This window comes from Elephantulus edwardii, unplaced genomic scaffold, assembly GCF_000299155.1.
Source record: "Elephantulus edwardii isolate Elephantulus edwardi_28Jun2011 unplaced genomic scaffold, EleEdw1.0 scaffold00354, whole genome shotgun sequence".
NCBI classification, from domain to species: domain Eukaryota; kingdom Metazoa; phylum Chordata; class Mammalia; order Macroscelidea; family Macroscelididae; genus Elephantulus; species Elephantulus edwardii.
The window spans coordinates 636,474-649,472 of record NW_006400104.1 but is presented as its reverse complement, the minus strand read 5'-3'; the positions used below and the strand labels follow the sequence as shown (position 1 = coordinate 649,472).

The 12,999-nt window shown below is 41.9% G+C and overlaps 1 protein-coding gene across 1 annotated transcript in view; it reads right to left on the bottom strand.

The window, feature by feature from the left end:
• The window catches only part of ADAM19 (ADAM metallopeptidase domain 19), a 150,853-nt gene that overhangs the window by 37,568 nt on the left and 100,286 nt on the right, over positions 1 to 12,999 (bottom strand). Inside the window, exons 9-12 of the mRNA XM_006901981.1 lie at positions 10,720 to 10,886; positions 8,636 to 8,720; positions 6,937 to 7,076; positions 3,200 to 3,377 (exon numbers count right to left, since the gene is read on the bottom strand). Of these exons, the coding sequence (XP_006902043.1) occupies positions 3,200 to 3,377; positions 6,937 to 7,076; positions 8,636 to 8,720; positions 10,720 to 10,886 (570 nt within the window). The remainder of the gene's footprint in view (positions 1 to 3,199; positions 3,378 to 6,936; positions 7,077 to 8,635; positions 8,721 to 10,719; positions 10,887 to 12,999) is intronic.

Sequence of the window (12,999 nt, the reverse complement as noted above, 5' to 3'; positions counted from 1 at the left end):
AACAGGTGCTGCCACTTTGATTCCAACTCATGGCCACCCATGAATGGCACAGTGGGACTTCACAGCCTTTTCATTGGTGATTTTTCAAAAGTAGATTGTCAAGTCTTTCTCCTGCAGGACCTCTGGGTAGACTCAAATTTCCAACCTTTTGAGGATCAGTCAAATTCATTAACCACTGAGATCATCAGAGGGATTATAGGCACATTCAGAGCACCAAGTACGCTGCCATTCCAGCAGGAGGACAGAATATTTCTTTATTTTTGCCATTATTTGATCATGTGTGTTTTCCTATATAACTGTGGAATCCAAAAGGACAGAGACCATATCTGCTTTTACTCTCCACTCAAACTCCAGGGGAAAGGGAAAAAAAAGCTCAAACTCAGTGCTGGTGAATCAGAACCAATTCATAAGTGACCCTCCAGCAGGTTTTCAGACTGTAGATCATGGGAGGATATTGTCCGTCTCTCTTCCTTGGAGCCATTGGTGAATTCAAACTTCCAGAGAGGCGCTGCCTTTAGGTTCATAGTGCATCACACTAAGGACTACATCACCACAACTCTCAGTAAATACAGCGAGGTCCGTGAGAGCTGGGACTGATGAAACTACCTTGTTTTTCATGTGTCTTACAATTTGTTGTTTGTTGTTTTGTGCCACTGAGTCGCCTGCGACCCGTAGTAACTCTACGTACAATAACTCTAAACTCGATCCTATCCTGAGGCAGTCTCACTGTCTCCAACATACCTACCTCCATTACTACATTATGGTGTCAATCAATCTAATCCAGGGTCTTCCTCTCCTGCACTGTCCCTCCACCCTTGCAAGCACAATGTTCTTCTTCAAGGACTAGTTCCTCCTTGCCACGTGCCCAAAGTATGTGATATGGAGCTGAAAATCCTACCCTCCAAAAAGAAACTTAGTTTCACCCTCTCCAGGACAGATCTGTTTGTCCTCTTGGCAGTTCAATAAACTTCTCCAGCACTACAACTCAAAGACATCGATTCTTATTCTGTCATCCTTAGTCATTGTCTGCCTGATGCATAGCAAGTCATCGCAAAGACCATGGCCTCAAGGTGCAGATCAGTCTCTGGACTGACATCGTTGCTCTTTAGCACTTTGGAGAGGTTCCTGACAGTAGATTTCCCAGAGCAATTAGTCTTTTGACTTTTTGACTGCTGGTGTCAATAGTGTTGTTTGTAGATCTGAGCAAGCTGTAATTGTTAACAATCTCAATCTTTACTCCATGTACCACAGTGGTGCCAGTCGGCCCAGTGGTAAGAATCATTATCTTCTTGATGTTGAGCTTCAATCCATATTGAGGACTGCAGTCCTGGGCCTTCTGAAGGACCTCCTCAGTTTTAGTGAGAAAGGTTGTATTATCTGCACATCGTAGGTTGTTGATGAGTCTTCTTCCAATCCTGATGCCACATTCCTTCTCATAAAGTTCAGCCTATATGATCTGTTCCCTATATAGATTGAAAAGGTGTGGAGACAGGACTCATCCCTGAAGCACTCCTTTCCTAATTTTTAACTACATAGTAGACGAAGCCAAAGCCTTACTACTTTTGTTCTCTGTCCCTTTAGTGGAAAGTAATTGTGTTTCCTTCTCTGACAGTTTTCTGCCTTACACAAGCTCTGGCCTTTGCAGGTTAGAGTGTACTTGTTGCACTAAAAGCTGCTCTGAATATATGTCTGCTTTCTGTGCTCAACTTTCAGCTGCTTCTCAATCCTACCGGTCCCTTCATGCTAACACATCTAGTCCTCTTGGAAGGTCTGGAGCTGACCTCCCTGGACCCTTGATGGGGGGCTGGTGGAATCTTTAGTTAAGTCTTTTATGAGTAATAACAGTGAAGTTTTACTCATATGAAATTACAGATTTCTCTCTTTCAAAATATGGTAATGAAACTATCCAGTTCTGCTTTTTAAAACCACCACCAGCACGCATCAGTTCAAAATGAGTGCACTGACTGCAAAGTGCTCATCGGGATCACTGTGAAATCATAAGGCAAGAAAGTGCTTACACAAAAAAAATTCTGCTGCTTCTTCCTCATAGTAGACTTTTGGAGATTTGACAGCATTTTTTATATCCTCTTTTAATCATCTATTTTTCAGACTAAAAAGGCAAGGTTGTTCTTTTAAGCAACCCCTTAACATTCAGGTTTGAATTTGTGTCTCTGACTGTGTGGCCTCAAATGTAAATCAGAGAAGCTGGCAGCCACAGGCTGACCATGGCTCTACCGAGAAGAGGAGTCAACATGCTACACGATTGTGGTTTCGGGTAAGACTCAGACACACTCAAGGGAACTCCATGCTCGATGGGGACACAAACAGCACTGGCCGCAGAATAGGAGAAGCTGTAGACACTGCCCATGTCTAAGGCTTACTCTCCATATACTATTTGTGATAGTCTTCGATGGCACAAATAAGAAGTATTTGTAATAGGAAAATTTCCAGTTTCTTCTTCTTTCTCATTTTTGGATAATAATTTTATAGAAAACTTAAAACTGTTTTTATCTTGGGTTTTTTTTATTGTTGCAAAAATGTATACAATGAAACATTTACAAACGCAACAGTTTTGGGGATGAACAATTTAATGATATTAAGTGCAACCACCAACCATATCCATTTACCAGATTCCCCGCCACCATCAGCAGAAACTCAACTAAAGACTCCTCACTTCCTACACATATAACTTCTAGGTAAAATGAAGTCAAAAGCTATACCTTCCTCAGAGTACCTGCTGATAGATTCCAATTTCTGAACATTTTCCCGATTTTTGTCTTTTTGTACAAGTGAGATCATACAATATTTGTCCCTTTGTGATTGACTTATTTCATGGAGCATATTTCTAAGTTCCTCCATGTTGCAGCATCAATCAACACTCTGTGACTACGTAGTAGTTCACTGCATGAAGACAACACAGCTTGCTTATTCCATCTCCCACTGATGGGCACTAAGGTTACTCCCACCTTTTGTCTAATGTGGATAATAATGCAATGAACACCGATGTGCATGCGTCTGCTTGCACTGCTGCTTTCAGATCTCTTGAGTATACCTAAGACTAGAATTCACAGGTCACTTCCATAAAGTGGCTCTGTGCTTACATTTTTGAGGAACCTCAGACTATTGCTTTCTCTTTTGCCATTGAGTTTGAAACCAATGTGCATTCTCCCTTCCCTCTCCCACCACCACACCACCTTACCTCTTCCTCCCCACAGTCACACTCTTCTCCATCTTCCAGGTATCCATTCCCACACCGCCGGCCTCCATACAGTGTTCTCGTGTCTGGCATGTTGGAGAGGCACATTCCACCACCTGACTGCAGATACCTGTCCAACTCCCTCTTGTTGCACCCATTGAACACTCTGGGAAAAGGGTGCCTGGCAGAGAACACGGTTGGAATTCAGTAGACATTTTAGCAATATGCAGTAAAACAGCGTCCAATCCTGCTACCCAGGGGAGTGATTCCACCTGGCTGCCAACTCAATAGTCCATGCACATATATTCTGTCCCATTAGAACACTCATTAATGCATTAACTCGGGATTCTTTCCTTTTTCTGTTATAAAATATTAACCATCCCAAGATGGTTTTTCGGTTTTGTTTCTTTCACTTTGTATGGAGGTGATATTTGCAATTCAGAAAAGCAGTTTCTTCTCTTTGCATTGTTGTTGTATACCATAGAGTCAGAACCAACCCATAGCTGACCCTCCAGTAGATTTTCAGGGGCCGCTAATCTCATGGCAGGAGAATGCCCATCTTTCTCCTGCAGAGCAGCTGGTGGATTCGAACCGTGTGCCTTTGGGATTGCAGCATAGTTTCTTAATTCTAGGCCATTAAATTGCTATGAGTGTGGTTTAGTAGGTCCCTTGAACCTTGGAATTAATGGATAAAATACTAGCCAACTCATTCCTTTCCTGAGGTTGACATTAGATGGGCATTTAATTGGGACAGAACATCAGCACAAAAGACAAAAGTCAAGGGCTGAATTTCTTTGTGGTCAAGTGACCTTTGTTTTTTATTTTTAATTTTTTTTAAAAAAATATTTTATACTGGTTTATTTACAAAGTTCTAATACATTGTGTTTTCACACTGGGTCTTTCCCATTTCTTTCACACACACACACACACACACCTGCCAATCAAATTGTACAACCCTATGATTAGTGTGCGCGCACGCACACGTACACACACACACACACACACACACACTCATCACTCCTCTGCTTCCACCATCCCCCCCTTTGGATCCTAATAGTCACTGCACAATAATGGTTTTATACAACAATGACAGGCACATAGATCAATGAAACAGAATTGAGAACCCAGAAATAGACCCAGCTATCTATGGTCAACTGATAAAACCTATCAAGTGGGGAAATGACAATCTCTTCAACAAATGGTGCTGGCAAAACTAGACTTCTACCTGCAGAAAGCTGGAACAGAATCAACATTTCACACTATACACAAAATCAACTCAAGGTGGATCAGAGACCTGGGAGTAAAGCCCCAAATCATAAAGTTCGTAAGGATAAAATTGATGAACGGGACCTTCTAAAGAGTAAATCCCTGTGTGCATCAAAACTTTTTTCCAACAGAGTGAAAAGAAAACCTACCAAAGGAAAACAAACAGTTGGCAACACAGAAAAATTAAAAAAAAAACAACCTAAAAGAAAACAAAATTTAAAAAGCAGAGAACATTCCAAACAGCTAACCATCCCACAAACATACTCTTTATCATAAGAGTGTGGAAGATGCTGGGTTATTACGACTGGGTAAAAAGTAGTCAAAAGCTAGCAGAACTGCCATTTTGGTCTACAAAGTGATTCCAGTCCTTCAAATGAATCAAAGGTTAAACCCTGGAGAGTTTCCTTTAATTACATTTTATTATATTTATGAAATCTGTTACTGATAATTATTAAACTACTTGCACTTGTGAAAAACTAAAACAACAACAACAACAAATTGGGATCATCATTAAGATGATGCTCAATCATTTGCCTTCACATGTGCTCCCTTGTTTGAGAGAGAAAGGGGTGAGCCCAGTGTCACCACGACCTGATGGAGACATGTGAACGACCTACAGAGTGAACATCATCCACTGAGTGTGACAGTCAAGAAGTGGTGAGAAAACACTGCTCACTCGTTTCCAAGAACGTTCCAGCACCTCTTGGGAATAAGGAAATGCCATTCTTTACAAATCATAATAAGAATTTACTTGTTGGGGTGGAAAGAACACAAGCTTTCACTGGCATGCAGTCCCAAAAGTGGCGGAGGGCCTGAAGAACTCAAAACTATGCTGAGTCTTAATGCTAGCAGATATATACATATATATTTCTTAAAATCCCCCACGACCATAAGGGAGATGAGGACGTAGCCTTGGGGTGTGCAGATGTGCCCCTTCCTTCTCTTTGGTCTTGAGGCAGCATCAGAACTGGCAGTCAACCTGGGACTCTACAACACCCTTTCCCTTGGGATGAAGATAGCAAAATTTGTGGCTATGCTCAAAATGGGTCTTCACCTAGTCCAATAGATGGGTTTTGATCAAAAGGAGAAAAAATGTGGAACAAAATATCAAATTCTAATAGAAAACAGATTGATCAGAACTATTGGGGCTTAGGTAACCTCTGAATCTAATTTCCTGAGACAATCTTTCAATCTTCAATGGAAATAATCTCATGAAATCATCTTCAGACTAAACAAGAGCTCAAGCAGTAAAGAAGGATTTTGTCATATGCATTGTGCTCTTTTGTGAGTCTGGGTAACAAACAAGGAAAACAGCTGTGAATCCTGCAGCCAGTGAGGATACATGAGATCAAACTGACAATCCTCAAAGTCAACACCATTAAGTTGATACTGACTCACAGCTGCCCCTCCGGTGGGTTTCCAAGACTGTAAATGGCATGGGAGGAGATTGCCCATCTTTCACCCATGGACTCCAAGTGCCAGAGAAAGGCAGCCTTTGGATTTGCAGTACAGTTCTCTCCAAGCTAGGCCACCCAGGCAGGAACTCTAAAACTCAGAGATGTTTAGGGCGCACAGAGTCTCAGTTAATGCTGGAGAAACAATATGGGTAGAGATGGTGAGAAGGGTGAAACAATGCCAAGAATGCAGGCAGCTCCTTGAACAGTATGTGCCGAAAATGTTGAGGTTTTTGTTATATACAGTTCACCCGAAACTGGGGAAAAAATGGTTTAACATAAAAAATATTCATGAAATAAAAAGGTACATGAACACCTTCAGATTAATTTTACAGTCACAGGTTCTGAGATAGAAATAAGGAAGGTCTTACATTATGCTGAGTGAAATATCTCAGTCACAAAAAGACAAATACTGCACAGTGCCACTGTTGTAGAATGGGACTGACATCAGCGTTGGGGTGAGACTGAGAAAAACTGGATAGATTATGTATACTGCATTGAAATAGATGAGGGAGAGAACAGTTTAAAAGCGATATATGATTGGGTATTATGGTTATCACAAGAGTCCAGAATGACGGTTGCATAGTGAAGTGCACTCGGGGCAGGGGTATTGTATACCAATGAAGGAATTTTTCTTTTACTTTTCAAAGAGAGGAGCGAACTGAGGGGGAGGGGTGGGCAGGGAGAAAAGTACAACAATGAATGAATGGAAATCCAAAATATCTGTAAATGTTCATTAAAATTAATAAAATTAAAAAATAAATAAATAAGGAAGGTCTTAAGGTCCCACAAGTACCAAGAAACTTGATAGAAACAAACTAGTTCCTTCCACACACTTCCAGTTTCACTGACCCTCTTACAGTTTCTTTGTTAGAAAAAGCCACATTTTTCTCCAAGGTCCCCACCAGAGCTGTAAGAGAGGCTTTGTGCAGCCAGCTCTGAAATATATTTGAATCACAGCTGCCGGGCGTGCTCTGTCCTCCCCATGCTCCCTTTCCTGTCAGCTTCCACATCACTCACCCGGTGGCAGCAGCCATGATGCAGCCACCGTCATCCGCGCTGGCTGGGCAGCAATTCGCAGAATCATGGCTCATCCCAAAGTTGTGACCCATCTCGTGGGCCATGGTGGCAGCCACACCAATGGGGTTCTCGGAGTGGTCCTGCTCAGAGAACAAGTTCAGGTTAAAGGGTAGTCCTGTCTCCCTTCTACATCCTGACCTTTCCTTTAGCAAAACTGGAATATTCTCCACCGAGTCCATTCAAAACAACTCAAACTCATTGCCATCCAGTTGATTTTTGACTCCCAGTGACTCTGCATGGAGTCTCTGAGGCTAGTCTTCTTAATGGGAGGAGACTGCTTATATCTTGTTTTAGTAGATTTGAACACACAGCCTTTTGGTTCATATTGCAACTTGTTGCAGTCCACACCGTCAGTACTCCCTACTGACTTCGCTATCGTTGAGTGAACAGGCTTTCCATAAATGCTGTCCATGTGAAGACTAAATCCACTGGTGTTAGCAATGAAAAATTAAAAGTTTAAAAGTTCATTTCTCCTGAATTCCTCAAGATTGGAGAGCTCATCTGACCCATCAATGAATTTCCTTATTAAGAAATACTTTCTAAATAAATGAAAGAGGAGTTTGTCCCTTTTCTTCATTTTAATTTAGATATCATCAAGAGTTAAATAACTTACAAGGGAAATAATACATGAGTCAAACATACAGTGTTTCTGTCCTAGGACCTGACATTGTATCTGGCATTTGAGCCAAAGACACAAAAGTTAAAGAAAATGGGGGAGAGGGGGATAAAACATAAGAAGCAAAACTGGATGGACGAAACATTTAAGTATGCTTCTTGCATCATAAGTTAGAATTCTAACTCAAAAATCAGGGAGATCTGGTGGCACTGTCTATTGCACAGCTAACTCAAAGGAAGCACCTTTCCAGTGGGTCAAATCAGCCAGCAACTCCCCAGGAGATGGCCAATTTGCTTCCTTGTGATCTGCACCCTCCAAACGCCTGCTAGAGAGTCAGTTGTGAGTTGTCTTGGACTCGAAGGCAATGTAGTTGAGTTTGAAACTAAAGATTATAAACTGTCAGATTACTGTTTCTAGTTTGTAATGGAGGAAATAGATTAAATCTCCCAAAGTCATAGCTGTCATTTGGACTCACCCGCATCTACCTATAGTGTGAACCGCTATGTGGCATTTGCTAGTAAAGACCAGATTAATAAAGGATGAGCAAACAGATGGGAGCTGGCCTCCTTGACAGCTGCTTCGTAACTTTGAAATGAATACTCAGAGCACTGTCACAAAATCAGTGAGAATCACAAAAGGAGACAATAATTTCTTACCATGTCTTTGATACAGGATATACATAATAATGGTGCATGACCTGGAATAAAAGCACTTTTACCTCTATTATCTTTCTATTCTCCATCTCCTATCTTGGAACATATGAGAGATAAGATGGCATATTAACTTAATAACTTCAGGGTTCTTCTAAGCTTGAAAATCAAGGCTAAACTACAATAAAGGAAAATTCACTCTTGGGTGCCTCCATCTCTTAAAACTTCACTGTTTCATTTCAAGAATTTGCCCTAGCTCATGTACAAACATTTTTCCTATAATAATAAATGATAAATTATTTTATGGAAGATGATATTCTGTCTTATAGTTTCCGCCACCTTTAGCAACACCAACAGAATGACTGAGACTCACCATGTTGACACCTCCTGATTGGTACACAGAGCACATGGCCATGAGAGGTGCCAGGCCAATGGTGGTGCCATGGAATGACACGCCTCTGCAGGAGGGAATGGGAGAAATAAGGGTGGTGCTTCAGAGGGAGGCGGCAAGGCCCCTGTCCATGTGCCCAGGAGCGAGCAGCCATCATGGCCCTACTGACCTTCCAGACCATTCTCTTGTTATGCAGGCCAACTGGACAACATTCAAGTTGCCACACCTCCCACTTCCTCTTACCTCCTCCCACATTGCACCACAGATGCAGAAAAAAGAAAGAAAAGAGCACTTTTTCCAGAAAGGTGCCCATAGCCCCATTCAATGGAAGGGAAAGGGCAGGGCTTGCAAATCTGCATCCCATTCCTGCTGGACAACAGAAGGTCAGAGGTAAGAACTGGTGGAGGGAACAAAGCTCTGATGTGATGGTGAATCATGGCCATTTCCACTTGCGGTCAAGGTCCCATGCCAGTTTCCCTGGCTCTGTGTGTGTGTATGTGTGTGTGTACGCTCATGGAGAGTGGGTAAGACTAGGCAGCAGCTGTGGGGGCTGATGTCTCATCCCTACATTAGGCTGGAGCCAAGGAAACAGCTGTGTCCCCTCCGGAACCTCCCAGAGTGCAGCTGGGTGCAAGAATGAGATATTTCTGCTTTTTTTTTTCACTGTGATCCTAATCTGCCAACAGCCAGAAACACTTCCCTCCATTTAATACATCCTTCTCTCAATTGTATGACATTCAGAATGTTGTTGTTGTAATGTGCCGTCGAGTCTCTTGCCACTTATAGCAACCCTATGTACAACAGCCCTGAAACCTGCTCTATCCAGGGCCTCCAGTGTCTCTGATACACCTACCCTCATTACCCCAGTCACTGTATTCAGAATATAGTGAAGGAAAAAAAAAAACCAAATAAAATTCTAGTATTTTGATGCATGCCACAAGCCTGCAATTAAAGAATTTATGTGGAAACCCATAATGTGGTTGGTCCTTTTCTATTTCCCTGTTTGTTTCCTTACCTAGACCAGGAAATCTTTGAGAGCTGAAGCTGTACTTTATTTGCTTTGGGGTCCTAGCATTCAAAATGATACACAGAAGGTGATTGATAGATGTTTGTCAAGTAAGTTCCAGGCAGACTTAGCTCTAAAGGTATAATATATCTATATGAAGTTCCACTGATTATAAACTCATTTTAAGGTCCTGGGAAAGGCTGACTTTACCCAAAGCAGGCTGCCATACTTCTGTGAACTCGACATACATGTTTTCACTCTTCCTAGGTCAATGACTAATGTGACATAACTACTCACAGTCCTAGTTTCAGTTATTTTCCTCAGTTTCTTTTAAAAGGTCAACAAAGGCAAACTCTGAGTGCGCAGAGAAACATTTGGGAAACAGTAGAAAATCGGTAGAAAATATGTGCCTTCTGTTGTAACTTCCGCAAAATACTTTTGGAAGGCGACATTAACAAAAATCAACTAATCATCCTTAGGGGATTGTTTGTGCCTCCATGAACACTGTCATGTGCTAGGTTTTTCTCTCCTGAGGAGCAGCCAACATAAGCCCTCCCCCAAGTGTCGCCCTCCCTTCAAACACACAGCTCTTGACTGACCACTGGTGCTCTCTGAGGTGAAGGACGATTCCAGGAAACCTCTCTCCTGTGTCTGCACTGGGAGATTAGCTCGTGTACCAGACCAGGGAGCCATGAAGATCAAGACAACTCCCTCAAAGTCTGTTTCAAGGAGACTAATTTCCCAAATATAGACTCGGTTGTTAAACACTTTCTGCTGAATGCATGTAAGGCTAACTCCCTCATTGAGATTGTGAACTCTTCTTGGGATGGTTATGCCTTTCAGGCTTTTGAATATATTCTAGGGTGAACTGGGCACTGAGCACAGGTCTGAGAGAAACACCAGATGATCTGGACCAGCAGGTTAGGATGGACTTGTACTAACAATCCTAACCCTCGTCCTGTGGAACAGGGAAAGGTAGCCGCTGAGCACCCACACTGAAGGCAAAGGATCAGCGATGCGTAAGATGCCAACACAGTGCAAAGGGGAAGAAGCTACTCACGTGATTAACTGTGCATTATCGTGCTTCTTCTGGGCGAGTCGCTTGCGCCTCCAGCTAAGGAATGACCAGAGGGTGGAATATGGATTCTCTGAAACTTCACACAAGTTCCCATGAGTCCACACTTCCAAGCCCACGAGGGCAATCCGGATGTTCAAGGATCGGTAGAACTGAAAGCACACACACAAGCAGCCACATCACCTGTCAACATCGTCTGGGACTTGTCAGTCTTGTCTTAGGCCAAGAACTCAGAGCACAGATACCAGATTTTGCTTCTCCACAGACCTGCAAGGGCACAGCTACGGGTTGAATTCTGCTGTTGTTGTTGTTACATCTCATCTACTATGAACCTGACCCATAACTGACCCTCCAGTGGCTTTTCAGAGGCTATAATTTGCATGGGAGGAGACTGTCTGTCTTTTCTTCTGTGGAAGCAGTTATTGGATTGAATGCCTTCAGGTAGGCAGTGCAGCTCCTTACCACCGGCCACCAGATCTCACTCTGAAAGGGGCCTTGTTTGGAAAAGAGGTCCCTGAAGATGTTATTAATTAGGTGAACATGAGGACATACTAAAGTGGGCTGGGTCCTGATCCAATATGAATGATTTCCTCATAAAAGAGGAGCGACCAATACTATTACCAACTGTGCTGACCAACGACACAACAGATAGGTGGGAGACACAATAGAAAGAATGAATACTGTTGAATGAAACTCAACTTCTTAAAAAACAAAACAAACAGAAAACCAACAATGAAAAAAAGAGAAACATACTTTCTGGACCAGTAGAAACTAAGGAGCTTTCAGAAATCTCGGCCTGATATTCCATTTAAACTCTGAAGTGAAACCACTCCTGGAGGTCACCTTTCATCTAAATGGAGATTGACTTACAAAATAAACTTTATCCTCCAAGAGTACTGTATAATTTTTAAAAAAATAACTGTATTTGATACAAAATGGTCAATATTTATCCTAAACAAAGAGTGAAGGTCAGAGAAGATGAGGGAGATAAAGAATAATGGAAAATGAACACAAGAACAGAAAGAAGATAGTTGCCAGAAAGTGGAAAATGTAACCAACGTCCTGAATTATATGTGCGCGAATTGTTAAACAGGAACCTAATACCCAGTACAAACATTCACTAAAAAGATAATAAAGTATCTGTAGGAGGGAAAAAAAATGAAAGAAAAGGGGAAAATAGTCATGTGAAGCCAAAGAAGTGATCAACGTACATGTCAAGGAAATCCAAACATTGCCAGAAGAGAGAGGCAGGAACAAATGGTTTCCTACTGAAAATATCCCTGATTTTGGAATACTAGCCTCTAGAATCAATGAAACACAGACAGACATTCCTCTGGTGTTCCTCTTGCTTTCAGCCAAGATCCATCTAACATTAGCTGCAATATCCCTAAGTACCACAGCCTCTTCTTCACCCAGCCTGCACTTCAGGCAGTTCTCTGTTGAGGCGCTGCTCCAGTCTGTTGGCCTAGTGGAGAGAAGCTGCAGTCTTTAGAACTGTAAAACAAATAATCTCTGTTCTTGTAAGCCAGCCCAATGTGATACTTTATAATGGCAGTCCAGAAAATTATCTGAGGGAGGAAGAGAGTAACACTCCTACTATAGTCATATGTTTTTCAGAAGAGAAAATAGAGGAAATGAGATTCTGGGGAAAGACACACAACATTCTCACGGAATCCTGGCGGCAGAACTGGGGTTATTAAGCTCAAAGAAGCTGTTCAGGCAATAAAGTTGTTTTCAAATCCATGAAGAAACCATCGAGAAAGAAATCCAAGTAGGAAAAAGGATAAGTGTTGTTCTGACATCTTGAGGGAATACTTTATTAAAAGTTAAATACGATAGGGAGGGCAAGATTAATCTTAAAATAGGAGAAAAAGCTTCCGAGCAAAGTTGGTTACCAGAAAGCTTAGAACCAAGCTTTGCTGTGCTCTGTAATAAATAATCTGCTGTGTGCTGGAATTTTCCCTCATGATCCTTCACATGAGCTTATCTTTATATCTATATAAAACAACTTATCTGTATATATCTAAAACAATGTGTGTGTGTGTGTGTGTGTGTGTGTATAATTGCTGTGTACTATTATGCATGTTGTTGTTGTTGTGTGTTATCAAGTTGGAACCTATCCATAGTTGACCTTCTAACAGGTTTTCAGAGGCAGTAAATTGCACAGGAGGAGACTGCCCAGCCTTTTCCCGTGGAGCAGCTGGTGGACTCAAACTGCATGCATTCAAAGTACTTGCCTTTGTGATTGCAACACAGCTTCTCACC